Source organism: Lichenostomus cassidix, chromosome 2, assembly GCF_008360975.1.
Source record: "Lichenostomus cassidix isolate B80296 chromosome 2, HeHo_3.0, whole genome shotgun sequence".
Classification (NCBI taxonomy): Eukaryota; Metazoa; Chordata; class Aves; order Passeriformes; family Meliphagidae; genus Lichenostomus; species Lichenostomus cassidix.
The window spans coordinates 111,020,860-111,048,039 of NC_139482.1; the positions used below are offsets into that span (position 1 = coordinate 111,020,860).

Sequence of the window (27,180 nt, forward strand, 5' to 3'; positions counted from 1 at the left end):
CAAATCAGAAATGTGCAATCAAGTAAGGCAGAGTTACTATACCCAGTGTATGAGAAGCAGAATTTATGCTACTGACAGTTGTTCAGGGAGGAGGAAAGTCATGTTGCAAACTTTGCTGCAGAAGAAAGGCATTTAATAAGTGTTAGTCCCTTTATTTAACCACAGTTATTTACAGTCCACATTGTTAAACTTCCATTGTCACTTACTGCTTACTTTACAACTCCAAGGAGAGAGGAAGCATTTTAATGTGTAAAGCAGAAGTTCCAAGGACGTAACCAGTCTTTATTTTAATATCGTAACATTTTATGTATGATATGAGAGAGAATTTTTAAGTGCTACTAAAATCCTAGCTCCTTCTGTGATCCATTTATTTTGTCTGTGCACGTCAATAATTTTCTCTCTCATCCTGTTAAAATAAAACAAAAAAAAAAGATAGTAATATTAGAAAAATGCTGTAGGATGACTGTTGACCAGAGGTTCGACTGACCTGAGTGTGAGTTCAATGCATGGAAGTCTTCTTTTTTATTTTCTTACCTTGTTTAAAAATAACAAAAGCAGTGTCAGAGCCACTTTCAATGTCAGGGCTGAGTTATACACATTTGCTCCTGGCATCCAAGAAAAAACAATTTCCAAAGTTTGAGCGTTGAGTATGGAGAAGAAGTGACAGAACAGTTTGTCAGTGGAGGGCATTATGTAGAGCTATTTAAAGATTGTCCTCGACCTTTCCACCTCTTTTAAAGCCTCATGAGAGAGATATAAACTTCTCTTTTGCCAGTGGCCTACTGTCAGTTCCATATTTGTGTTTGTTCTCTCCATGCTCTGGACGTAAGAGCACATTATGGGGAGATCTTCCAAATCCTCTTTTAAACTCTTGTCTGAGAAAGAGCCCTCAGATTCAGCCAGGTCAGCCTTGGCACTTAAAGTTCACAGAAATACTTTTCTTTCCTTGATCTCCTCTTAAGCCAGCTTTTTACAGATGGTGGATTGAAATCTGACCTCTATGAAGACAGTGAAAGTTTTATTATTGGCACTGATGAGTCCAAGGTTTTAAATACTTTCTGTAACATGTGAATTTTTTTTGAGATACATATGTATCTATCTATCTGTATCTATATCTATATCTATATCTATATCTATATCTATATCTATCTATATCTATATCTATCTATATCTATATCTATATCTATATCTATATCTATCTATATCTATCTTCTATATATCTATATCTATATATCTGTCTATATAATCTATCTATATCATCTATATCTGTATAATCTATATCTATACATATCTATCTATTCCAGATCTAGATTTATATACGTATCTATGCAAATACTTATACTGGTAAATTACTTGTAAGGCTAAGTTTTTAGATTGTTTTTAAGCAGATTTCTCATATTGGAAAAAAGGTTCTACCAGTAGGAATCTTACCCATTGGTGAAGTGTTACAAAGAGTGCTATTTTCAACATAACCTTCAGGGAAAATTAAATACTGATGGTACTTTCATGTGCCATCTTTTTCAGTGCTCAACCCTCTCATGTTTAATGCCCCAAAAGATAGCACAGGTAAGTACTACCACAAAGGCACTGTTAATTGCTGCAAAATCATTTATTCTGTATTGAAGAATCTTACAGAATTCCTGATCTTTAGTCATAAATGTAAAATACAGAAATGGAACAAGAACTAAGTTACTACAGGGAGTTGTAGTCTTTTGTTTATTTTCTCTTATTCTTAACTCAGCATCCTCATTTGAATAGGAACATTAAAAAGTTAAATCAATGTTGCATTCACAGACAAGGAATAAATAGCCCACAACTGGGTTCATTTAGCTGTCAGTACTCACATCTGGCTAGTTTGGAGGTGTCGTATGTGCTTCTCTGTCAAAAGTAGTGTCATATGTGGAGGATCGGCTTTTATTTCACATCCAAGTGGGGTGTCATCATTTAATGAAAAGATGGAAAGTAAGAGCACAGATGATTTGAATCAATTTGAAAGGAGTTTCACAAAATCATCATGGGTTAAATAGCACCTTATTATTGCAAAATCTGCCTTTACTATTTACCACTGTTGCATTCTTTCTCTTGTAGTCTAAACAGTAAATACAGTGATCACTGAAAACAGTTTTGGGTATTTGTTAACATATTTATGGTGACTGTACCTATATATTAAGTACTCTGATTCAAAATACCACTTTTAACAATGCTAAGTGCTAACTGAAAAAAACCTTTTTTTCTTTATTCCTTCCTTTGAAGACAAAGACAGGGGTTTGTTTGCTGCAGGATGGTAACCAGGAGCCTTTCAAAGTGCGACTGCACTTAGCCAAAGATATTTTGATGATCCAGGAGCAGGATGTGATCTGTGTGTCTGGTGAGCCTTTCTATTCTGGTGTAAGTAGTTTTTATTTCTTCTCTAAGATGTTCTTTACAAAGAAAAAGTACAGTGTGTGTGTGTGTGTGGGTACATTCACACATGTATGCCTTTACTCCCATGGATTGGTATTTCATTTTGTGCTGTTAAGACTAAGAGTATTTTAATATGTTTGAGTAAATATTAGCAATACTCACTGAAAAAGCGGCAATAAGATATTAAGTTATATGCATGACTGCACTACTGTTTCTCTTCATTCACCCTTGGGTATTGGAGCCATTGAATGTGGGAGGAATGACACCAGCAGTGGTTTTTGCAGGAGCAGAGATAACTCAATGTACTTATATATCTGAGTATTGTCTGTGGAGCTGATAAGATACTTATGGCAGGGCTTTGCTGGTAGAGGAGTTCTCTTTTATCCTCTGATGCTCTGGTTCCTTCTTATGGTAGAACAGCACTAAACTTCAGGGATGCTGTGAGGGTCACTAGTTTTAGAAGCATATCATGTTAACAGAGATGGAGCAGTGTAATAGTATGGTTTATGTATTACTGTTTTTACATGATGTGTCAGATTCCTTGTTTAAGCATCATGTTGAATTTTGTGCATGAAAAACTACAATTATTTGGATGATACGTAAAATTTTATATAAAATCATATTGTAGGGTTTAGAACTATTCTAACGCAAAGTTTTTGTTTAATATTAGGAGATAGCTACAAAAATAATAGGAAACATTTAGTATTCATTTCTACAGACATTTTTATAGATACTGTAATTATATTTTGTAGAGATATTTTTAAGATTTATGTGAAACTATCATAAGCATTCTGGTCTCCCTTTGAGCTAAATAAAATTATCATAGAATTTCATGTTAAATATTGTGAGACATAGTTGTGTGATATCTGTTTATGCAAATGTTATGTGGGTGCTATTATGTCTGTCTGTTTTATTATTTAACTACTGCTGTTTAATACCTGCATCCCTAAATACAAAGTACAATAAAAAGATACAAAGCAGAAACCAAAATTAAATTGGTAGAATGTTAGCAGTGCAAAAAGTGTGAAAGATTAAGGAAAAAATGTATCAAATTATCCACCTCATGATTATGAATATCTAAGGGTGAATTCTTCGGAGCTTTTCTCTGAAACAAGACACAAGAGTCTGGGTTTATTTGCATGACAGATCTGACATTAGCCTCTGACTGTTTCATGCTGAACAAATGCAATTTACTAATACAGGTCTGTGTCCTTTATATGGGATATAGATGCTCCTTTTGCCAGTCAGACTCCACTGATCCTCAACAGACAGGACAACCAGCAGCCAGGATAGAAAGAAATTATGAGTTCAAGCTCAAGCTGCAGTTGTTCAATTAGCAACATACACTGTGGCATCATTATTCCACCAACACCATTCTGGCATTATTTATTAAAAGATTTTATCACTCAGAAATATGACTTTCATTATTCTGCTCTAATATCTGTAATATCCTGCTGAACTTGTTATTTAAATGTCTTCATGAAATGCGTATTAATTTATTTTTCCCCTTTTCACAGCACGGCTTTCTGTTACAGTTTTTCTCTCCTTAGTTTTGCAAAAGATCTGTAGAAAATAATGGATTATTTGTTTCCCCAACTAAACTCTCCGATATTATTTGCATATTCAATGCATAACTCATTAACTGATTGATATTAGTGTGTTGATGTGGAGTTTCTTTTTCCTGGAAGTGTTATTGTTAGACTAGTGACTTTTGAGCACTTTACACTGATTTCCTTTGGGATTAGGACTAGGTTTTGTAGCAGTAGGTTCATTCCAGCTAAGGATGATTGGCATATCACAGACAGTTAGCTGTCCTTTTGTCACAGGTAATTTAAATAATCTGGAATCATGTGCTTTGATTATATACTATAATCACGCAAGTCCCACAAGCTTTCTTATTTTTTCTTTTTTTTTTCTTCTATTTTTCCTCATTTTTATTCCTGATTTATTAGGTTTAATTTTTTGTTTGTTTATTTTTCTTATGTTTTACTTTGTTTGGTTGATTTCATTTTGTTCTTTCTGTCATTCTAGTTAACTGACTACATTTATCTTTCTTTTACCTGGATTCTACAAAGCAAGGGTTTTCATTAGCAACTGACACTGAATGTCTCAGAGAATTAACTCTTAAAGCATAAAAATAAAATTTGTAACTGAGGAACAAAAGTATTGTTAAATTTTACAGACAAGTAGCTACAGTAAAAGTAATTTTTAATCTGTTTAAATAAATAATCTTCAAATAACTTGATTTATCGTTTTGCTTTATCACTGCTGCACTGGTATGGAACGGAAGGCTTTTACTGTGTTTCTAGTTCAGAACAGTATCTCTTCTGTTTGTTGAGTCTGAATCAATTTGCATGCTCCTCTGTGTAGGACAGAGTTTAAACAGGCACTTAATGTTCCAGCAGCATCCAGATCTGCATCCTGTGGAATAATCTAAATAAAGTCAATGGCTCCTTAGGAATGAAGTGCTGTTTAATGTGAGTGTATAAGGGATAAGGACCTAGTTCTTAATTTAGAACATTTCCTTTTGGTGTAAAACAGTTCTAGTTTCCAAAACTAAAGAGGTGAAAAGAAACCTTGTTTCTTCTTTCGTTGTGTACAGTTTGAAGTAAGAAAATCAAATGCATGAAAGATTAAAATCAAAATTAACAGTGTTAAACTCTAAAAAAAAAAAGCATCTGTTTCTTCAGTGAGTTGAAAAAAAATGATAGTGTTAGAGAGGGTCCTGTAGTTGTACCTATAGCAATTCCATACCGCTTCAACCATCATTCAAATGATCACAAAGAACATCTAAATTTGAGCATTGATTGCATCAGTAAGTATTAAAGAGATTTCTTTCTGTGTGCAAAAAGAAAGTCTTGCTTTCCAAGAGTAAGAAACATAGTGGGTTCAGGATTATGCTGCTAGCAGATATCCAAGGTAGATTTGAGCTTCAGTGCGAATGACCAAAAGTGGTATGAGATCATTTTGTGAAACTCAGAGTGTAGAAGGCAGTGTTTTCACTAATCCAGATTAAATCCTTGCCTGTAGAGAGGTTTTATATTGTGGGAATTGTATGCCTAAATTGGAGTATCTTGTGTTGGAAGATAAGACCACTTTCTGTTAGGTCAGGCACACCTTTTTCTCCCAAGGGAGGTAGGAAATGCCATGAAAAGAGCTGAATTAAACCACGTGGGAACTTCATCACCATTGATGGCAGAATTATAGAATTTCTTTCTATATGCTTTAAAGCATATTTCTTCAATTACTTGAAATTATGCTCACAACAGTTTGCTGTATGGTGTTCCAGATAACAATGTGCAGTGAGGAAACTCCCAATCCTTTTAGACATATTTTTCAGTAGCCTGGACTAACCAGGATAGCCTAATGCTGAACTTGATGAAAATTATGATGGGAGATGAGATAGCCTAAGATATGGCATGTCTCATCTGAAGTAGATTTATTCCTAGGAAAGGTTTTAGTATTTGCCGTTCCAGAATCAATATTTTTTAGAGTTAATCCTCTCAATTTCTATTACCTTTCATGAACACCTGAAATTCAAGGAGAAAGATTATTGTGCTTTATGAAGATAAGTAGTTTATCTATCTAGGAAGCTGTGGTTTTTTTTCTTCTTTTCTTTCATAAATTTTGTTTACTAATTGTAGTCAGGAATTTTTCTACATATAGAGTCTATGTGAATGTGAAATCCATAAATTAGGGGTATGAGAATGGACTATCTGACAGGATGGATGATTTGAATCAGCTACTATTTTTTCTAAAAGAATTAAAATAAATTGTGAGCAGCTGGCAAATGTTAGCGACCAGGATAGTTTGCATTTTTAAAAAATTGTCTTAAAGGTTCAGTTAAAGAGTCATGTACTTTACAAAATACTGCTAACTCACCTGATAACATACAAGTGAGTCACATTTCTTTCAAGTAATTTATTCCTATGCTGCTGTGTAGTAATGCATTAATTAATTAAACATTAATAATTTATTTTAGTGGTTTGATTTTTAAATTAAGTATCTTTGGGGGAAACTTGTGTGAAGGTCAGTCATAATTCAATACTAATTAAAAATGAATGCACATTTTCTGTGAATTGATAGAGCAACAGCTCTCAAGAGTAGCATGGCATTTGTCTAAGCATTTAACTGAGGTTGATACAATTGTATCTAATGTAGCTTATGGACTATAATTGGTTTTTTGATAGAGAAAAAACTATGAATAAACACCTTTTCCAAGGCCAGAAAGTGACACTGCCTTAAATTGTTGCACTGTAGCCAGATCTGTTTTCTGATATTGTTAATCAGTCTTTTTTTTTTTTTTTTACTGTAAGCAAAAGAACATATGATATCTCACTTGAAAGTTGTCCTTTTGCTATTATGAAATTAACTGTTGAAAGATTCATAAATGTATACAAAGCACATAAAGTATTAAAAGAATTAGAAATTTTCTATTTTTTTAGCTTTTTATAAAAAAGTTTTTTAACTTAAAAACTTTACACAATAGAATGTTTTTCCTGATTTTTAAAATTTCAGTAGACGAGTTATTATTAATTTTTAAGAATAAATTTAAATTCAGAACACATCACTTAATGATGACATGCCTGGAAAGTAAGGTAAAATTATTACATTTTCCTTGCTTGAATATTTAATTTTTTGAGACTTCCTGAGAGTTAATTTTATATCTGTTACATTGGATAATTCTCTTTTGAAAATTATGAATTTTCTTGACATATATTTTAGTGTTGGTAAAACAAGTTCAATTAACATTAGCAATTTAATGAATAGAAATAGAAAAAGAAAATCAAAAGCTTAAAATGGTAATTAATGGCTTTGACTTATTTTCTTTATAGTCTTTATTTACAATTTTGATTCTGTTGTATAGTTGAGTATTATAAATTATGCCAAAATGAAACGCCCTGTCTGGGAGAGAATTGCAAATATGTGCACAGATAGGTCACCTTTCAAGCACATTCCATTCTTGTTACCTTCACAAAGCTACCAGTAAGGATCTTTGGGTTTTTTTTATCTTGTTGGTATCTGTCAGCTATTCAGTGGAGTGAATCCATTTTTTCACAGAAGTCGTCAAATATCTATCAGATGGGGGTAACTTTTTTCCCTGCCGATCTGGACAGCTTTAAAGTGACAACCTGACAGATGTAAATATGATTATTTAGGGAATGCCTAAGGCAGCTTATTTTTCTGCAGCTACTTATAAGTAAAAAGCGTAGCAATCAGCTGAGGTTAAAATTTGCACTTATAGCACCAGATTTGAAAGAAAATAAGAACTTTTCCTCATTGGAAGAAGGCTTTTTGTCCACAAGAAAGAAAAATATTGCAAATCAGAATAAACTCAGAGAACCCAAAACATTGATCTGTGGCAGTGTATGATGTGAGGCAGTAGCTGGAAACTACAGGGAATGTTTGTTACTAGACTTAGTGAGAGTTCAGATCCTGACCATGGGTTTATGAGTTTATTTCACTTTAATTTCAATATTAAGAAATGCAGTACTTCTGAAATGAATCAATTGTATGAGTAGAAATTGTCTAAGTAGATATTTAGGTCAAAATGACCAGGAACATTTTGAAGTAAGAGCAAATGAAGGGTTGAGTGTTTTTTTCTATTCTAGTTTGTGTTTACCATCCTCAGTGTCCAGCACAGCTGCAGAGGAGGGGGAATTTCCAGTCGACCAGGCATGTTGCAGTCCTCCCTCCCTTACTGCCAACCATCTCCAGTTGCAAGAGAAGCTGAAATAATGAGACAAGCTTCAAATGCCACATGATGGAAGTTGTTAGCAGATGAGCAAGTCTGCTGGCAAACCTTGTTAACACTGTTAATTCAGATTGGAAATGTGACTGACCTGTGTCCTGTGTCCTTTACACTCAGAATGAGTATAAAACTTGCTCATGTAAATCAATCTGAAGAAATGTCAGTAAGAAAGAGCAAACCATTACCAAAAAGAGTATATAAAACCTGGAAAGTGTATGCAATAATTAAATAAAATTAAAAAAAAATCTCATTATATTTTCTTATTTCAAAATGTAGCAGGATTAAAAATAGGTGATAAACTATATGACAGTATGACTTTGAATATATGGCATTAAATGTTTACAGGTTGATCTATGAAGTTTCTGCCAATGTATCGATCTTTATAACGGTACATTTCAAAATTTATGTTTTAACATTTCCCTCCTTTATTTCCCCCTACATTTTTCCATGTCACTGTGCTATTGTAGATTCCTCTCCATGTCTATTCCTTTTTCCCCACCGTTTTGTGCTTCACCCTTTCAGCTTTTTATCATGTTCTTCCATATGTATAATAGCTTCTATCCTCTGAAAAGAGAGGTCTTGTTTTCTGTCTGTATCTAGACAAACTAATTCTTCATACATTTACTCTTGTAAGATGAATATCCAGACTCACCAGATGAATGACCACACACTGGGAAAAAGGTTGAGAAATGGTAGATTTAAGTTTCACGTGCTGGTAATTCAGTTTTGTGAAATTTTTTGAAGTTTCTTCATCCTTTTATTCAACATTTACTTGACTTCTTTCATAGAGACACATTATTGGATTATTAGATCACATTAGATGACTGCTTTATATTCTACAGGATAAATAATTTTAACAGGTTGCTAACTAATCATTATTTTTAAGAGTCAAACAATTATAAATTTTCTTTTACATCACATCATACCGGTCAGTATGAAATACCTGAATTTTCACTGTGCTCCAAGGTATAACTAAATAATAACATTAACTCTTGACTAAATATGAATAGCTAATGATTACATAGGATTCTGTGTTTTCCTTTCCTCACTATTTACTGTTGCTCTGTGCTCACCTGGTCATTGTTCACTTGTGATCTCACTTATGGTGACATTTGTGTTCCCTCCATCATATGGATTTTAAGGCGAAATTTTAATAGCTCTTTAAAGGAAGCCTCAAAAACATTGTTTCTGTTTCACTGCATAGCTCTGAGGAAGATTTTTTTTTTTTTTTTGGCAAAACTCTTAGCTGTCCTTTCCAGTCAATGGACATATGTGTGAACAAGGAGTTTTTTGGAGTTAGAGGCATGGAAAATGCTGACAGCATTGGCAGCAGCTTTGTGTTTTTCAATAAAATGATAACTGCTTTTGTTCTGTTCCAGGAAACAGCCAGAACACTACTCTGAATCTTGCTTTTAAGGGTCCTAGGAGCCCTAACCTTCCCTCTGTTTGGTATAATGTAGATAACAAATGTGAAAATGGAATTTTGAGCTCACAGAACATTTTGTGTAGTCTTGATAGTAAACTAAGTATCTTTTAATCTGAACCAAGTTTTATTTTGTAAATGTGGAGATGAAGCTGCTTTTGGAATTTACAAAACCACTGCAATTTCAATCCTAGAATATCATGGGATGCAAAAAGAGGGTAAAGCAAAACTGGGTAAAATATTAATAGAGAATCAATAGAACATCAGTATTTTTAACCTGAACAACACAAATGGTCAGTCAGGTTACTTAGAGCACTTCTTCACTTGTACAAAATACATTGCCTTCCAGAGCTCTTGCCATGTTTTATTAATGAATAGTTGTAAATAATTTTAAGAATTTAAAGCTATTAGACCAGAGAAAAGCATTTTATTATTGTTACTGTTCATTTGATATGCTAATTAAAGGCATCAGAACAAAATAATTTGCTTCAGTTTGCTGGTTAAACTTCTTTCATGCATTAATCATTATAATAAAAATGTTTTACATTACAATATAGTGCTTTGCAGACAAGTTATATTCTGTTCACCTGGGTTGCAAATGACACTGAAAATTTTGCTTGCTTTGGGGTTTTTCAGGGTTACATAAAATAAGTCATGAGCAAATCACAAGGTAAAACTTACTTGGACAAGGGAGTTTTCTGGCAAAACATTTCAAAGTGGATATCTACCATCAAAATGCTTATTCAATTTAATTTGCAAGTCACATGGGAGGGATTCACCTTTCCCAGGTTACATTTGACATCCTGCCTCTATGCTCAATGAAGTTGATTAACACCTAATTTGGACACCTGCTTTGACCCACAAGGATTGAATGTGTTTATTTTTCTTTATTGATTACAAAAGTAAGCTTGCCTTGACCAATGGCTGATTAGAGGTGGGGTTTGATCCTAATCCAAAATTCAGGTGTATGAAACGTCTGATGCTTCTGAGAGTTCTGGAAAAACTGTTTCACTGTAAGGTTTAGATGGGATTTGAAATTGAAGACTAGGGGTTTACTGATGGTTTGCTAATGAAATATGCATCTTGTATGTAATTCTGGTTTGTATTTTTGACAGTCATTTGCATGTTTGTTATTGTTAGCTAGCATGATGTAAAGAATATGTAACTCTTTGCAATTAAGATATATCAAAGTGTTATTTCGTTATTGTAAGACAGAGAGGTCAGTTGAATTAGCCAAGGTTAAATACAATGCAATGCCTTCATTGCACAGAACACAACACTCAAGGGAATCTAACTTGCAGTAAGTTTTTGGATAAATTACGTTGTGCAGAAAAACTGTATTGAAAATTTCTGCTTTCCTTACTTCTAACACAGTCTAACCTGTTTAGTAATCTGCTACGTTAGCATGCATTTCTTTCACTTAAAAAAATAATGCTGAACTCCAGTGTAAAATGTTTCTAGTTTCCTGTCAGACTGCACTGGCAAACTAACAAAAGAGCCCGGATCAGGTGCTTTCAGGACCAGCTTGAGTCTGCCTTTGCTTGAGTGAAAACAAAAAAGTGTCTTTTATTTACTCTTTTTTATGGGTACTTGTGTCTGTGTTGGGCTAAGAAAGACAAGGACAGAAATTTTCTGCAGGATAGCTTTCTATTAGGTTTTTTAAAAGTGTAGCTTCAGCTTCAAATATGATCAGATGCCACTATTTAGAGTGACTACTGACATACCATGAACTGTAAATTTTAATGAATTTACATGTTTTTATCTGATAATATTACTTTGTTTGAAATTTAATCCTTAACTGTGCTGTTCTTTATTCCATTCATGGTTGATGTAGCACTATCAAGCCAGTTTAGTGAAAGGTTGTTATTTTTCAATGTCAACTTAGATATCACAAGTGTGTTCCATTTGATTTGAGCACATATAACAAAAAAATAACAAAATCTATTGACTTGAGTGTACAAGCTGAGTTTCTGTTCTTAACTCCATGTTCAACACCAGCTGGATGTGGAAACAAGATGAAGTTAACAGGAAAAATGCAGCTCCCAGTGGAGCCACAGCTGAGTGTTTTCTGTTCATTTATGTAAACTCAGCTTAGACCACACATCAGACTGTGGCCTGTATTGGTTTATCCTGAATATATTGTCAGCAGCATTACCTGCATCTGAAACTGTGGCAGACAAAAGCTTTTCTATGTATGGTTTGTGGCCTCAACCCAGTCTGTGGGAACTGCATTATAAAAGTTCCTGTTTAGAAGTCTATGTTAAAAAAAAAAATTGAAATGTTTGGCTATTTAACAGTAAAATATATACCTTTTTCTTAGAATAAACATTTACAAGCATTTTATGTTTTGCAAGCATTAGCCTAAATAAATAAATAGTAAGTCTGATTTTAGGCAACCCATTTTGTTTTTCAGTCCAAAACATTGGATGAATTTATGCTTGCTCTTTCCACAGCTACACAGTTTGTATTTGTCACAAACATGAAAAAAGAAACAAGGTGACTTGATTTTCGCCAAAATTCAGCAATCACCTTTACAAAACTTTCATGTGGTAGCTACTCTCTTTTCCTTTCCATAAATGAAGTAAGGAAGAACAAAATACATCCATATATATCTCACCTCTGTCACTGTTACGTTCCTGATTTATTGAGATCTGACTGACACTGGCAATCTATGCTGATTGTGCTGAAATGAATTTAGTTAAATATAAAATATGTAGTTAAAACATACCTGCAGACTTATGCCATGCAATAGATATATGTAATTAAATTACTATAAAATCTAGATCACATGTAGAGGACATTCAGAAATCTATGAAATCAATATATTTGAATCTGGGTATATAGTATATCTGCTAACAAGTTATTTTACCACTACTTAAGTGAACTAATTCTACATGATCTTTGGGTATAAAGTCAACAGACAGACTAGGGAAAAAAAAAAAGAAAATATTTTTTGTAAATGTTTGTATCTGAGACAGATAGTATCCTACAGTTTTTGCAGCACAAATTTTAGGACAAGCAATAAAAGGAAAAAGATGGGCTTCTTTTAATAATGGTAGGTTATGGTTACGATTTTTAAACCATAGCTCTGAGATCAACAGTAGCTGTCTTTGTGTTAGTTTTTGGTAGTTTGGACTTCCTTTTTTTTTCTAATTTGGATCATTACTGTGCTTTGAAATAAATTTATGCAACATGTGCACTTGTTATGCTTTGGTTCACATGGATGAGTGGTCTTGGTGTGCACAAGTAGTATTCTTTTCAGATGAAACTAAATTGGAAAATGCACTATGGGAGTGCAGTGTATGTACTTCAGCATATACTGATCAACCTGCATATGGGGCCAATTTAGGACTAGTCAAGGCCTTAACATCTGAAATATGTGTGATGTTCCATAACTGTCCAACTCTACAGTTCTGTTCTTCCTGTATTGCTTTACTTGCTAGGACGATGTGAATTGAAAAAATGATTTTTTTTTTTTTGGTGTTTGAGACAGATCTCTGCTTTTCTTCCAGACTTTGTCTCTTTCCTCTGCCGCATAAGTTTCATGGGATTTTCAGTTCAGGAACTCAGAACTTTATTAAAGCAAGAAAATCAATGTAGGATGGAAGCAGAGAAAAAAACTTACTGAAGTATGAATATAGTTGTTCTGGCAGAAGACATTAAATCTAACAAAACTTGATTTATTTTTTTCCAGGAAAGAACAGTAACAATTAGAAGACAGACTGTAGGAGGATTTGGATTAAGTATAAAGGTAAGATCAAATTTTTTGGTATATTATTCCACGTTACACAAAGCATGTCTTTGTATTTAGTCAATGTTACTGTTAATGAGTGCAAACTCTATTTTAGAGGAGTAGAAACAGGAGAGGAAACATATTCTTGAGTGTTAGATACTATGGCAGCAGGCGGCCACAACTATGCTGCCCTATGGAAAGGAAGGCAATCATTCCCTTAAGAATCAAGCTGACCAACCCTGTAATAAGGTTTGATATAAGAGTTGAGAGGTGCTTCCAACTGAATAGACTATACTTGTGTTCAACTGCTCTCTAATTTAAATAGTTATTAATGAATGCTAAATTACAGTGGCAGGCACATGGAACAGCCAATAAGTTCATCATCAATTCTCCTACAAAGAATATCACATTAATTCACTGCAATTCATTAGTGAGACAGGAAGTGTTATTACTTGCTCGTATTGTTTATTCTTCTGTAGATCAAGCACAGACAGCAATTTATCATGTTACCATGTTTTTGCTTTCTTCAGTAAGATTTAAGAACATATACAAGTGCAGGAGATCCTTTTTGGGAGAGGGAGGAGGGGTTAATGGTTTTTGTCATAGTAATCTATAATTTTGAAAACCTTACCTTAGCTTTGAATCTGAGTGTAGACAACACAAGATTAATTTTATCTTCTAAACACATCAGTTCTCAGTCTCAAGATAGCAATGGAAAAGATGAAGCGTATTTCACAGGAATGCAAAGAGGCCTAAATTATGCATATATAGTGAAAGTATGGATTTTCCTGTGAACCTCTGCTGGTACTGACCTTATAAATGACTCATAAGAAGGATTAATGTGCAATTGTGTTGTCATTGATAAGAATATTGCTGAATAGACATATTAATTTTTAAATATGTCTTGGTGTGCTTGCTGTTATCTTGTTGACCCATGAAGACCTCTATTCAAGTAAAACTAATTGCTATTTTGTCACCAAAGTTTCTCATCAGTTTGGTCAACAACACTCAAGTTTTTTCCCTCTGGTACCATTTTAGGTTAGAGTTCACTGAATAATGGTGAAGTAATGCATGCCAGTGAAAATTCAAGTATATCGGTAAATGAGGTTTTATTTAAAATGTGCTAAGAAACAACTGGTTGCATTAAGGATTTTAGATGATTGGAGAGCAACTCTTGGGTCAGTAAACTTGATTTTTGCATATACTTTAAAATGGGTTATCATTTAGAATTAACATTGCTGACAATCTCAAGATCTCATTATTAAAGTATCACGTACATTGCATAAAATAGAGTATCACTGAGAAATATAAATTAAATAGTGAATGTGCAGTGATCTTTCTTAAATTAGTAGAGCAATATATTCCTAAATTTTTAGAGTAAGATATCAGTTTTCTAGGATTATTTTATATTGTAGATACTTTGATCAAAATTAACCTAGAGTAATGGAAAAGTGAAGATACATAAAGTCAGGTGTGAAAAGACAATTTTTAACTTTGAAAAAACTAGCAATCAGGTGATGAAATCCCTTCAAAAATGTTGTTAAAGAGAAAAGAGATATCTTTAAAAATAGGAAACTCAAACTTGCTTGGATGGCATAGATTAGATAATGGAAATGACAAGCCGAATTCTATGGTCCAGGATGTTCTGTTGCCATGTATCAGGTAGTATGATTTAATACTTTAAAATTAGTATTTTTTAGCAAAATCAAGGTATGTGGGACCTTTTTTTGCTAGATCCCTTTATTAGTAATTCTACATTCTCGCAAAGAAAGATGGACAAGCAATTGGATAGCCAACACAATCTAAAAAAGTAATCATTATAATTTACTATTATAATTTTGTGCTAGTTGTAAGAAACAACTTAGAAATGGAACTTATAATTCTTTTCCTTTTTTAGTTTAGTAGGCAAACTTTATGAAGATTCACTGAAATGGACTTTTTATTTATGGCATGAACTGACATGTCATTTCCAAGTACTCTGAAAAGTGCCAGTTTTCTGTTTAAAATGTGTCATTCAATCATAGTATGCTTCTTCTTGCAGATGAATAAAAATTTGCTGCTTTGGTGTTTTGTTTTGTAAGATTCCGGAACCTTAATAAACAACTTATATTTGTTATTAATATTAAATAGGAATGTATTTTTTTTGAAATTGTGCCAAAACATATAAGTCTACAAATCACCCTGAAGGAGTGAGAAGTTCTGAGGCTTCTCCTCCTTGTGTCAGTAACTTCCACAGCTCCACAAACTACAGTAGTTTCTGTTGTCTTACAACTTTCAGACTAATTAAAGATAGGGGTTATTTGAGGACTTGCTTTCTGTCTGTGGTGTATGTCAGAGGATGCAGTTTATCTGAGGCGTTCATTAGGGTAGTACAGTGATTAATGACTCTCACTTTAGAATACTTGCTTTTGCTTTGTTTTGAATTTGACTACTTTTGGCAATCAGGTCTGGGGCATTATCATGTCTTTTTTTTCTGCTGACCTAAAACATCCATTTACTGTCAGCAATCTCACATGATAGCCTCACCTTTTAACTTTCTCTTGAGTAAATTTTGAAAGTGTCTTATCCCACTGCAAGTGTTTTGGACCCCTGGAATTGTTTTTTTCTGAAGAGCAGAAGACATTATTAATAATTCCAAAATTAAACTTTTTTTTTTTTAACTTCCTATGAGGGAAAGTGTCTTCTTTTTTCTTATCACCTGCATGTTCCAACTATATTTTTAAAAATCAGGGATTCAATTAACTGCTTAAAAAAACTTGCTTGTAAGATTGTCTTTTGTCCAAGACCTAAACTTCAGCCCTTTAAAAAAATAGATTATAGTCTATTTTTTTAAGTTTTGAAAATCTTGTGTTTTGCTGTACGTCTTTACTCAAATTAGTGGTGAAACTGTGATTAAATTTAAAGCAAACCTGCTCTTGTTTACACTTTTCTGAAGGAATTATTTCCTCTTTTCTGAAGCCTCCTGTTAAAAATTTGTATGCGAAAGAGTAGCCACAGACATAGGTAGAATTTGGTAAGTATAGTGTAGTATTTCAGTCATTTATCGCATCTCTGACAAGTTTGAGATGCAGTTTTGACAAAAGGTGCTGCAAAGTGTATGATTTCTGAAAGAACAACCTATTTTTCAGTAATTGGAGTGTGGTGTTCCTGATGAAATAGGCAACAAAATTGATCATTAAACAAATTGAGGTTTGTGGTTACAGTCTGACTCCTGGCTACCAGGACTCAGTACACTGCCATTTTCCCACCTCTGTTTTGATCATTCTATTAAAAGGGTGAACAGCATCACAGATCTTCTGAGATTCAGTTTGACTTTTCTGTTTGACTAAATCAAAAATTCAGTTGCCTTAAAGCTATTTTCCCTAGTGAAAATGCTCCCTTTTAGTATGAAGTCAGAAAATCCCCTATACTGTCTAACTCTGATAATGGTAAAGCCCAATCATCGGTCTGAGCTTTTATAAACTCTTTTTTTTTAAGAAAATAAAAAAGTAATGTCCTTGTTATATTTAGAGCCAAAACCCCCCAGACTTTGTCAATAAAAGTTACTACTTTCAATTGCCCTATATTTCGCGTGTCAAAAACTTCTGAAAAAAACCTCACACATAAAAACTGGGATAAGAAAAAATCTTTAGGAGTGTATCATGTGACACCTTGAAAGGAGGTGTGGGTGACCTCTCACCAGTAGTGGCCAACATCGAGGACAGTGACCTTCAAACAGCTGCTGGTGATTAGAGCTTCCTCTGCCTATTCTAGCAGGACCACCTCTGCAGGTGGGCAGCTGCCATTATTCCGGGCCTGTCCTTCCCTGCTTAAGGAAAAATGACAAAGAAACTTTTCTTGAGAAGGATCAGTGTTAGACTCTGGTAGAGGTCTGAGCCATTGGGTCTTCAACACCACTACTTGATGTATTTTTGTCCCTCATCTGGTCTGAGGTTATAACTATGTATCCATAATAGAGGGAGACAAAGTTTAAAGCAGTGGAAAAAGTTACCTCTGTTCCCAAAAGTTTCTTCAGAAGACTATCCACTGAGACTATAAAACCAGATTTTAGACATGCATATACTTTTTCTTCTGCAGGACAGAGAATCAAGTATAGAGAATGCAGGATGGAAGGCTGCAGTGTCAGCCTGAAGTAGTATTCAACAAGATGTTGGCAGAATATATTCAGTTGGCAGAATATATTCAGTTTGCTACATTTCTAACAAGGACTGGGTTCAGATAGGTGGCCAAATATTTTCTGTTTCCCATTTTGATTTTTTGGTTCTTAGAATAGCAGGCACTACGTCCTATTACTAATTTAAAAAGAAGACTTTGTACAGGTCACACTTGGATGCAATGAAAAGAGATAATTCTCTTCTGTAGGACATTACAGAAGGCTCCTTCAAATCTGCAGTGTAAATGGATTTAGGTAGATTCAATACAATGAGAGAGGAATAATCATGTTGTGTGCATTTCAGGATGGCTTATTAATAAAAGTAATTTCCTGCTTTAATGGAGCCCCGAGTCTAAGGAGGCAGGGATGACATTTTACACCTTACATTTCTTTGCTGGGCTGTAAATATCCTGTATGGTGCAACATTTGTCATATTGGGAGCTTAGGAAGAAAACAACACAGTTGTTTGTTCTGTTTGTTTGAAAAATTTGGAAGAAATTAAATTTGCATGTGACTGGAAAATTTGAAGGGTATAGGTTAAAACTTACAAATTTAGCGAGCTTGAACTCATCTGCAGTAATGCCAACTTTTACTGTTGCTATTCCTCTGGTAAGAACTACTGAAAGTTATTCAACAAGCTATAATGCTACAATTTAATTAGTCTGAATGCATCTCTCATCCTAACTGAAATGGTAGCCTCTGGTCTTTGTAGAGTCAATACTCAGTCTGTGCTACAAATACTGATATGTTCCGTGCTTGTCAACGTCCATCTCATGCAATGCCAGCAGAACTTTTCCTGTAGACAAATAATTGTTGTAACCTTACTGAGTTCCCAATTAACTCAGTGTTTTTAGGGCCATTTGCATTGATAGCCACTAGCAGAAGGAACATTCATCCCATTTAACAATCTATGGTTTCGCTGGAAATGAATCTTTATTCATTTCCAGAGAGAGGTGTTGAGTACCCGGGTCTGTTCAGTTTCAAACTCTTGGTTATTGCATGGAGAAGGGATGTGTGTTGTTCCTTAGACCATCAAAATACCTGTGTTGGTCCTTTTCACACCTTGACACTGGATGCCTGGACCTAAAAAAGCCATAGTTTCCAAAGTAAAATCTGTCTGCTGAAAAGAAGAGTGAGCAAACCCTTAACCAGGATTCCCAGGCGAAACAACAGTGTGGCAGACAGTGGTTTCTGGTGACCTGAATTTGTACAGGTTGCATTTGAGCTTACGCTTTCATTCTCTCTGCAGAGGAAAAAATATTTCTGTGTTTCTGTGTATTTTTCTTTACCTTCCTTTGAATTTCCTTTTCATTTAAGATTTATTTTTATTACTTTATTCTTAAGCACCATAAATGTTTCCAGTCCCAACAGGATAAATTGAATGAAGCAACAGCACTGAATTGTTGTTGAACTGTTGAAACTATAATCCGGTTTTCCTTTATTTCTCCCCATTTATTGAACACCTACTGTTCTATTTCTTAATGTTTCTTTTTCTGTTCCTTGTTACTTATGCCACTGCTTTCCTCACTCTTTGTGCTTGTGTGACAGACAGAAGCAAATAAAGGCTGCTTTTGAGATGAAAAGTCCAAACCTTCTTTCTTGTGCTTTTGTTTACCTCCTCCTTGCCAGCATGAAAACTAAGTGGTCACAGTGTGGTTGCCATTGTAGTTGGATGGCTATTCTGCTTCTACAGGACACATTTCATACATTAAGCTCTCCAGAATTCACAGAAACCAATGCTCTTTTTCTTCAAGCCTGGTAGAGTTCTGAATTCACTTCCTGAGCTAATGATGGCAACTGAGAACTTCTTTATGAGAGACAATAAGGAATTAGTCACATCAAATATTCTTCAAAATAAGAGGAAATGCAGAATTAGATTTATTTTTTTCAGTCTCTAAACCCTGCATTTAGAGAAAGTGTAAAATATAGTTTTAATCAAAAAGATATTTTTAGTGACTGACAAGATTGTAATTTATTCTTTTTTCAGGGTGGAGCAGAACATAATATTCCAGTGGTCATTTCTAAGATTTCCAAAGAACAAAGAGGTGGGTATCAGGTATCAGCTTATTACACTGTGCTGTGGTGTTTCCTTTAAAGAAAGATGTTGAGGTTCTTCAGTCAGTGTTAAGCCAACATCGTTAAGCCAACTGTAAGATCTCCCCCTTCCTCAGAAATTTCCTCTGAAGAAGTAAAGAATTGATATTTGGAAGAGTTTGTAAAGTCTCCCACTTTTTTTTTTTTTTTTTTAAGTTTCTTTTAAAGCATTATTTTTAAGCAGAGAACAAGGAAGGTATTTATAGAATGAAAATGTTTAACAACTTTAACAAAAGGCAATGATTTAGTGGCTTTCACTTCCTGGTAGTTATTTTCTGGAAGCTGTGGCAGATCAAATGTTTGGCTCTTAAATCACAGTAAAACAGCAGGAGAATGCATGACTTTTTAACCTGGTTAGTCAGGTAGTATTGACAGGGGTGGCAAATGGCAGAACCTTGATAATACCTCTATGTTTTTTTAGCACTAGGTGCAGAGCTGTGTAAGCCTTTGCAGCAACTCATATGTAGCAAAAAAATCAGTACTGCATCAAGTCTTGACCATGCTTATTTTTAATAAAAACAGAGCTGAGGCTATATCTCAATATTGTTTTTAACTGGCAATGTTTTGAAATTATTGGAATGGTACATGGATAATAGTTAAACAGATCAAGATGTGCACAATTATGAGAGAGGAAGGTTGTGAATCAGTACTAAAATGGTGTACTTAATATCCTTGTTAAGTTAGTGTGTATTTATGTACATTTATGCAAGGCCAGAAATGTAAACTTGGAAACATTTCCCTCCATCTGTAATTCAATAATTCTAGAACTCAGCTTCTCCACAACTAAATGTTGTTTATCCAACATAATCAGCATAAAGAAAATCTCATATTCACCCACACAGATAAAGAGAGGTATATAAGGATCCTCATATAGAGAGCTGAAAGCCAACCCCTGAAAGATTGAATGTGAAAATTGGATGTAGGGAGGCTAAGGAGTAGCATGGAATAAGCCCCTAAGCAAGGCAGTAAGGTTAACCTCAAGAAATTATACTTGTGCCTACATTCTTTTCAGTGTACATATAACAAAGTAATACGTAAAAATGTGGCAAATATTAAATACAGTAGCTATTAAAATGCTATTAAGCACTGCAGGAAAAATAAAATGATACACTTAGGTTTAACTGAGCACACTGAAGTACAATTTTATTTTTGTCATTATTTTTTTACTGTAGTAATTGTTGCATTGTTTCTAGCACCAATATCTAGCTGTGATATAGTTTTCATTACTGCTTTCAATAAAAATAATGCTGATTTTTAGAGAGCTAGTATTGAGGGACATCTCTTACGTAGGAGACTGCTGTCTTGAGATGTAGAAAGTGTCATGCCATGTGCCTGGACTAAGGAACTTTGATACAGAAAATGCTGTTTGATGCAAAGGCTATGCCTCAAAATAAATCAGAATGTCTGTTCTGCAGTAATTTAAGCACCAATTGTTAAATATATGTAATAGGACCATTCCTTCAAACATGAACTTGAGTGTCATTATTTATTTCAATACTGATTCCAGTTTTACAGCTCACGTGAATAAGTAAAGTTTTTGTATCAAGTGCAGTACTAATCTTTTCCAGACAGTATCTGCTGTGATTATACAGAATAATGTAGGTAAATAATTGCATGTAATCAGTTAACATTCCTTAGTTCTCATGTTGGGGATTATTAACTTCTTTATAGACACTTAAGTAATCTTTGTTATATTTCTGGTGTACTTATAAGGTGTAAGTGCATCAGATAGCTCTGAAACAGAACATAATATTTAAAAATTGAAATCGAAGAATTAGATTTGATTTTGTAAATATCTTTGTGATTCAGCTTTGTTTTAAAATCAAATCAGTTTGGCTGGTGATTTTTTTACAATACATTGATTTTGAAGCTCTTCAGCATATATAAGTGTTATCCAGCATTAGTAGTTCCTGTTATTTATCAGAGTTTAGCAACGACGTGAGATCTAAAGGGTCTTTTATCTTCAGTAAAAGTTTGAAAGTTAAATTTGTCATTCATAAGTAGCTCTGAAGTCTCCATGTTACTTTTTTCTCTTTGTAAGAAATGATTTCTCACAGACAAATATGACCAAGTCCTGCAGTCATTTTCTATTCAGAAAAATATGCCTCACCTCACCGCAATGGCCTGAAAGGTACTGGTGACTGATGGATGAAGTTTCATAGTCTTGTACTTTATTGTAACACTGATACACCAGTATTTTGGGCTTAAAAAAGAAAATACTAATAGTTTATATGAAGTTTTATGCTGAGGTTTTTATCAAGTTTTTATTTTAAATTTTAAAAGGTTATGTAAAATCATTAAACAAAATAAGAATTCATGTACACAAAATGTTGGATGTTTTATACAAAGTGAGTGAAAAATATGCTTTCTGTTTTCAGCGGAACTTTCAGGTTTGCTCTTTATAGGAGATGCAATTCTACAGGTGAGTAAAATTGCAAATTATTTTGTCTGTATTTTTCTAGAAAACTGAAATGAAATTTATGCTTATGAAATGTAGAGTAAGTCTTCTCTTTATCTTTTTAATAACAGATTAATGGAATTAATGTGAGAAAATGCAGGCATGAAGAAGTGGTGAGCTTTTCTGTTTTTTAGTCTACTTTTTGTCTTTTGTAGTTGCTGACATGATAGTGTACGCTGATAGCAATGCAGTGGCATCAGCTGTTTTATTGTTATTCCTAAACAAATATGACTGTACCTTCTAACATGACAAGCAACAAAGTGCAATCCCTTCTTCCTACGTTTGTGTAATTGCTCTTCTCAGATAGGCTTTTCTATATTAAAGGTGATTGTTTTATTATGAAGATTTGAGCTGTACGTATTCTAGCATTTCTTCTTCCATCTCATATCTGTCAAATTTCAGCAATGCTACACCTTTCTGGCTGTGTGAGGTCATTTTAATTTCAAAAGCTGTAATTTGCACTATGTTGGAGATTTGTTGTTTGGTTGCTTTTAATCCTTTTTAAGAAATGAGACAAAAATATTAGTTTGCCTCTCTTCCTCTGGCTGTTCCTTATGAGGGTGCTCTCCTCCTTTAGTTAAGCTGTTATCAATGTGGGTTTAAAATAACTGTGTATTAAGGAGATTTCTTCTAAAGAAGAAATTTTTGAGAGATCTGTTGTAGGCTGGTTCCATTGGTGAGTCAGCTTTGCTAAACGCAAGGTGTACTTTCCTCATATTTGACTTTTTGACTCTTCTTCTGTACTTTCAGAAGCAGGACATATATTTCAGAAAATAATGCTAGAAATTAGAAGATTTCCAAAGAAATTACCTTTAAATCCCCTCCATAGAATTTGTACTTGTAGCTCCATAGAATTTGTACTTGTATTTATTAACTAGGAGTTAATAAAGGTGAAGTTCTGATGAACAAATTCAGCGCAGGCTGAAGTTTTAGCTCACTGCACTATTCTTGCACACTTTTTTCCTTTTGGAAATCTGTACTGCAAATCCTGCTTCATCCTTCAGAGCCTTCATCATTACCCCTTCTGTATATACTGGCTAATAGTTGTATTTATATTGCTTTTAAGTTTTCTCTGTACAACAGTCATCAGATGGTAAATATTTTATAAGTTTACTGCAGTTGATTTGTTTAATATGCATTATTATGCCAGATCTCTCAGTGGGATTTAAATGGGCTGTTGGAATTACAAAACATGAGAAAGACATTACTAAAAACGTTGTACACTTGAATGCATATTGAAAACTGGTCGGGACATCAGGATTTTATTTTCTGTTTTCTGAGACACTCTCTTAACCCTCAAAATGATACATAAATCTGTTGGGTATTTGTGATAAGGTTCAACATTCATGTTCATCAAAAGAAAAGAGATTTTTGAAAAGCTGAAAGGGGGAATTGACATAGAGTAGCAAGTGTTATCATGTTAAATTTTGATTATATCTTGTTTATCCAACATAATCCGCTTCTCAAACTCCTTGTAGATAATTCTCTATGAATAAAAAAAAATGGTATCTTATAAGTTTTGAATATTCATTTATGAATTTGCAAATGGTTTAGAAGTTTAAGAAGCAAATAAATTTTAAATTAAATCCATATTTTAATTAAGAATAATTCTTAATATTTAATGGTAAATATTGACTAATATTTAATAGGATCAAATGTCCATATGACATTTTATAAACTAAAATATGCATAAGAGTAATAAATATATAAATTAATAAAAAACCCAAAGCAAATGAACTCTGATTATCCATTTGTTTTGGAAACATTCACTGTCATATGCTTTGTATTTTTGGAATAAATTTGTTGTAAAGCTGCTATAGTTGTAATATGTATGTTTCTGCCTGGTGCAGTAACCTGTGGGTTTAGGCTTAGTTCTCAGTAATGGATAAGTACATCAGCTGGTGTGCCAGCAGGAGTTACAGGTGTGGTTTTGTCTGGAGCATGTCCTTTGCAGCTTGAGTTGTTCTAGCACTTCTGTCTTGTAGGGTCTTTATCAAATACAGGATCTGGAGCTCTTATCTCAAGGTAATATAGAGAAAATGGGAAGTGTGTGAAGCCTAGCTGCTCGCAGCAGGGAGTTGAACAGGAGTTGAAACTTAATTTTCAATCCTTATTGCATCCAGGTACTTTTGAAATAGCTCTGCAAGACACCTGAGCTCGTAGCTTTGTTTCTTTCTGATTTTTTCTGTAACTAATTAAGGCTTGGCAGGTACAATTTTCTGTAAGGATGTGTTACTATTTGGGTTGTCTTAATGTCTTAGAAAACAGTCACTGTAAACCAGTGTGGAATTTTTTTCAGTGGGTAATATTGAAGATATCTGTAGAAAATTCAGACTTTTATCTGCAGTGTGACTCTTATGAGTGTTCATTCTTTTCCTCGATGCAAAACTTGTTGCTGCTTGTGGAAACTTTTTAAGTATATATCATATCTTCATAGCTCTGCAATGAAAATATCTGTGTCATAATCACTGCAGTCTATTGTATTACACTGATGATTAGTCAGCACTAGTATTTCACCTTGCTTTACTGATAACCATACTATGTCTATAAAATTACTTGAATTTCAAAATTAGGTAGTTTTATCAAACTCATGGCATCTTTCATAGCAAGGAGAATCTTTCCCCAGTGTACAGTGTTCTTAATTATCTTAATGTTGTGGGCACTCTGTTGTCTTTATTGTCTTTCATTACTTTTGATACAGGTGATAGATAGATGATAGATAGATAGATAGATAGATAGATGATAGATAGATAGATAGATGATAGATAGATAGATAGACTGATAGGCTCCTATAAGCCTAGATAGGTAAGTTTAGTCAGTTTTTAGTGTACATTACTGGAATTCTTTACATGGTTCCTTTGTGATTATTTTTTAGCTTTAGATGAATCACTTAATCTTGACCTTAGTTTTCTTCTTGCAGAAGGTGAAAATATTTTTCATACCATGAAAGCACATGGTGGGTTTCTGTCATAGACTGACTGTCAACTTGTTGTTTCTCTTGGGTTATAATGACCCCCATCTGAGTACAGCATAATATTGCTTCAGTCTTAGTGCTCTCACATGGTAAGGTAAATATTTGCTCAATCTGGTGAAGTGTCAACACGGGAGGAGGTTGCAGAAAAAAATAATCTAGCAATTCTCTTAAAAAATATCTCTCGGCATCACTCTGGCAGTTTGAGCCCAAAAACTGCAATATGAATTATTTTTTTTTATGTAGAAGGAGTGTCCAGTATATCTATTAAATTACATGACTTTGTGCTCTTTCTGCTCAGGATTTATTAATTATTCCTTTTCCAGTAGACTCTCCTTTACATTTTACAAGGATTTTAAAAGGCTGAAATTAGGATTATTCACAGAAAGACCTATGAGTTTAGGCTTTTGTTTAATTAATAAGGTCCAACAATGCATAGCTTGTCAATCCACACACCTAGTGGATGTGGTTATCCACAGTAATAGATGTGATTATTCTTGTGGCTGGAAACGAATGTATTTTTAGCTTTTGCCTCCATTTATTATCCAAACATGAAGGTAGATAGACAAGCACCAACATGATACTATTATATGGATGTTTTTGGTGGTTCTGTGTCTAGCCACTAACAATGGACATGATTTTGGGAGAGCGTGAGAGGCCCTTGAACTACTACTGAGTGTCTACGAGTAGGAGAGTATGTAAATTCAATTGCATACTACCAAAAACCTTGTCTTGGATCTACTGTTCAGAGTTGTAGTGCACCAGAGCATCTAGAGCCAAGGTAGAATTTCAGCCAAATGAAGGCTGATATGTTTGTCTCTGTTCTTAATGTTGTGAATAAAACATCTCAGGCAGTATCAATAGGTATGGTTACATATCTCTTTGATCTTAGCATCTGTTTTTTTTCTCTTAGGAAATAAAATAAATTAAATTACTATGGATATGAAGTAATTTCTTATTTCTTGTATTTGGGGAACATTCAGGGAATGTTTCAAATGAAAAATGATAGCTTCCATGTGTCAGTTAATGTGGCATTCTGACATTCCTTGGAAAGTAACAGGGAAAGCTTATGCAGTGGCAGGTAGGTATAAAGACAGAACAGATATTCAGGCTTTGGTGGATTTTATCTAGAGGTAGCTACAATATGTATTACCATGGTTCAATTCAGCAACTGCTTGCATTTTGCACACCTTTTTTTTTTTCATCAGAATGACCTGACGTGAGATGTCCTGCATTGAATTTTTTTGCTTCCCCTTTTTCTCAGCAGTCACAGCAGGGCTGTAACTGTGCTGATTCTCCATGAGTCACATGTTATACGAAACTGACAGTATAAAGGTTGTTGCTTAAATATAATCATCTGCAGCTAATCAGACTCTTGGTAGAGCAAGAGCCTTTCTCTTTTAAAATTATGGTTTCATTCAAACTGCATTTTAAATGTCATTATGAATAGTTTTGGCAATGTTTTTTGTAAATGTTTTTAAGTAGAAGAATGAGCATATTGTATTTTTAAGACAGGACTGGAAACCAAATGATCTGGAATCTCATTCCATCTTGACTTTGTAGATGTGTCTTGGTAAATTATGTTTTTATGTTACCTTTGTTTCCTTAACTGTGAAACAGAGAACTAGACTATTATCAGATTTGACTCTCTGAATTCAATGAAGTACTTCTGAATCTGTTATAGAAAAGTATCTCTGAATTAATATTTTGCAGTTTCATGAAGTGATAACAGCAACCTGCAAACACTGATTACCACCCTCTCATATTGCAGAGTTCCTGTACTTTATAACTCACTGCACAGCCATTTAATCCTTTCCCCTCTAGACAGAACGGCGACTTTAAATGTGGAAGCTGCACAGTTGGTGCTTCTAAGACTATAATCAATCTTCAGTTTTTAACTTCTGAATTTAAAAGTGAAATGTAAACTTTCTGGAGATTCAATACTTTTTCTCTAGAGCTGCTCTTTTCTATCTGAGAATTGAGTAATAATAATAGTAATAACAATAACAATAATAATAATAAACTGATGTCACCTTAGCTACCCTCACATAATTAATGAAAATACCTGTTATTGAATATCCTTACTGCTCATGAAATTTGAGCTAATAATAATCTGTCATATATTTCAGCACTAATTTGAAATAAGTGTCCATCAAGTGGAAAAGAACCTAGCAGCTGTAAATAGTCTACTTT

General features: G+C 33.9%; 1 protein-coding gene across 3 annotated transcripts in view; it reads left to right on the forward strand.

Annotated features, from left to right (window-relative positions):
• The window catches only part of SNTG1 (syntrophin gamma 1), a 324,602-nt gene that overhangs the window by 173,442 nt on the left and 123,980 nt on the right, over positions 1 to 27,180 (forward strand). For 2 of the 3 annotated variants that reach the window (XM_085052813.1, XM_085052812.1), the window contains exons 3-7: positions 2,254 to 2,388; positions 13,273 to 13,329; positions 19,452 to 19,509; positions 21,937 to 21,980; positions 22,088 to 22,129. In XM_085052813.1, the coding sequence (XP_084908939.1) occupies positions 2,254 to 2,388; positions 13,273 to 13,329; positions 19,452 to 19,509; positions 21,937 to 21,980; positions 22,088 to 22,129 (336 nt within the window). Of the gene's footprint in view, positions 1 to 2,253; positions 2,389 to 10,438; positions 10,664 to 13,272; positions 13,330 to 19,451; positions 19,510 to 21,936; positions 21,981 to 22,087; positions 22,130 to 27,180 lie in introns of those variants that run through there. The other variant, XM_085052814.1, reaches the window with a different exon arrangement.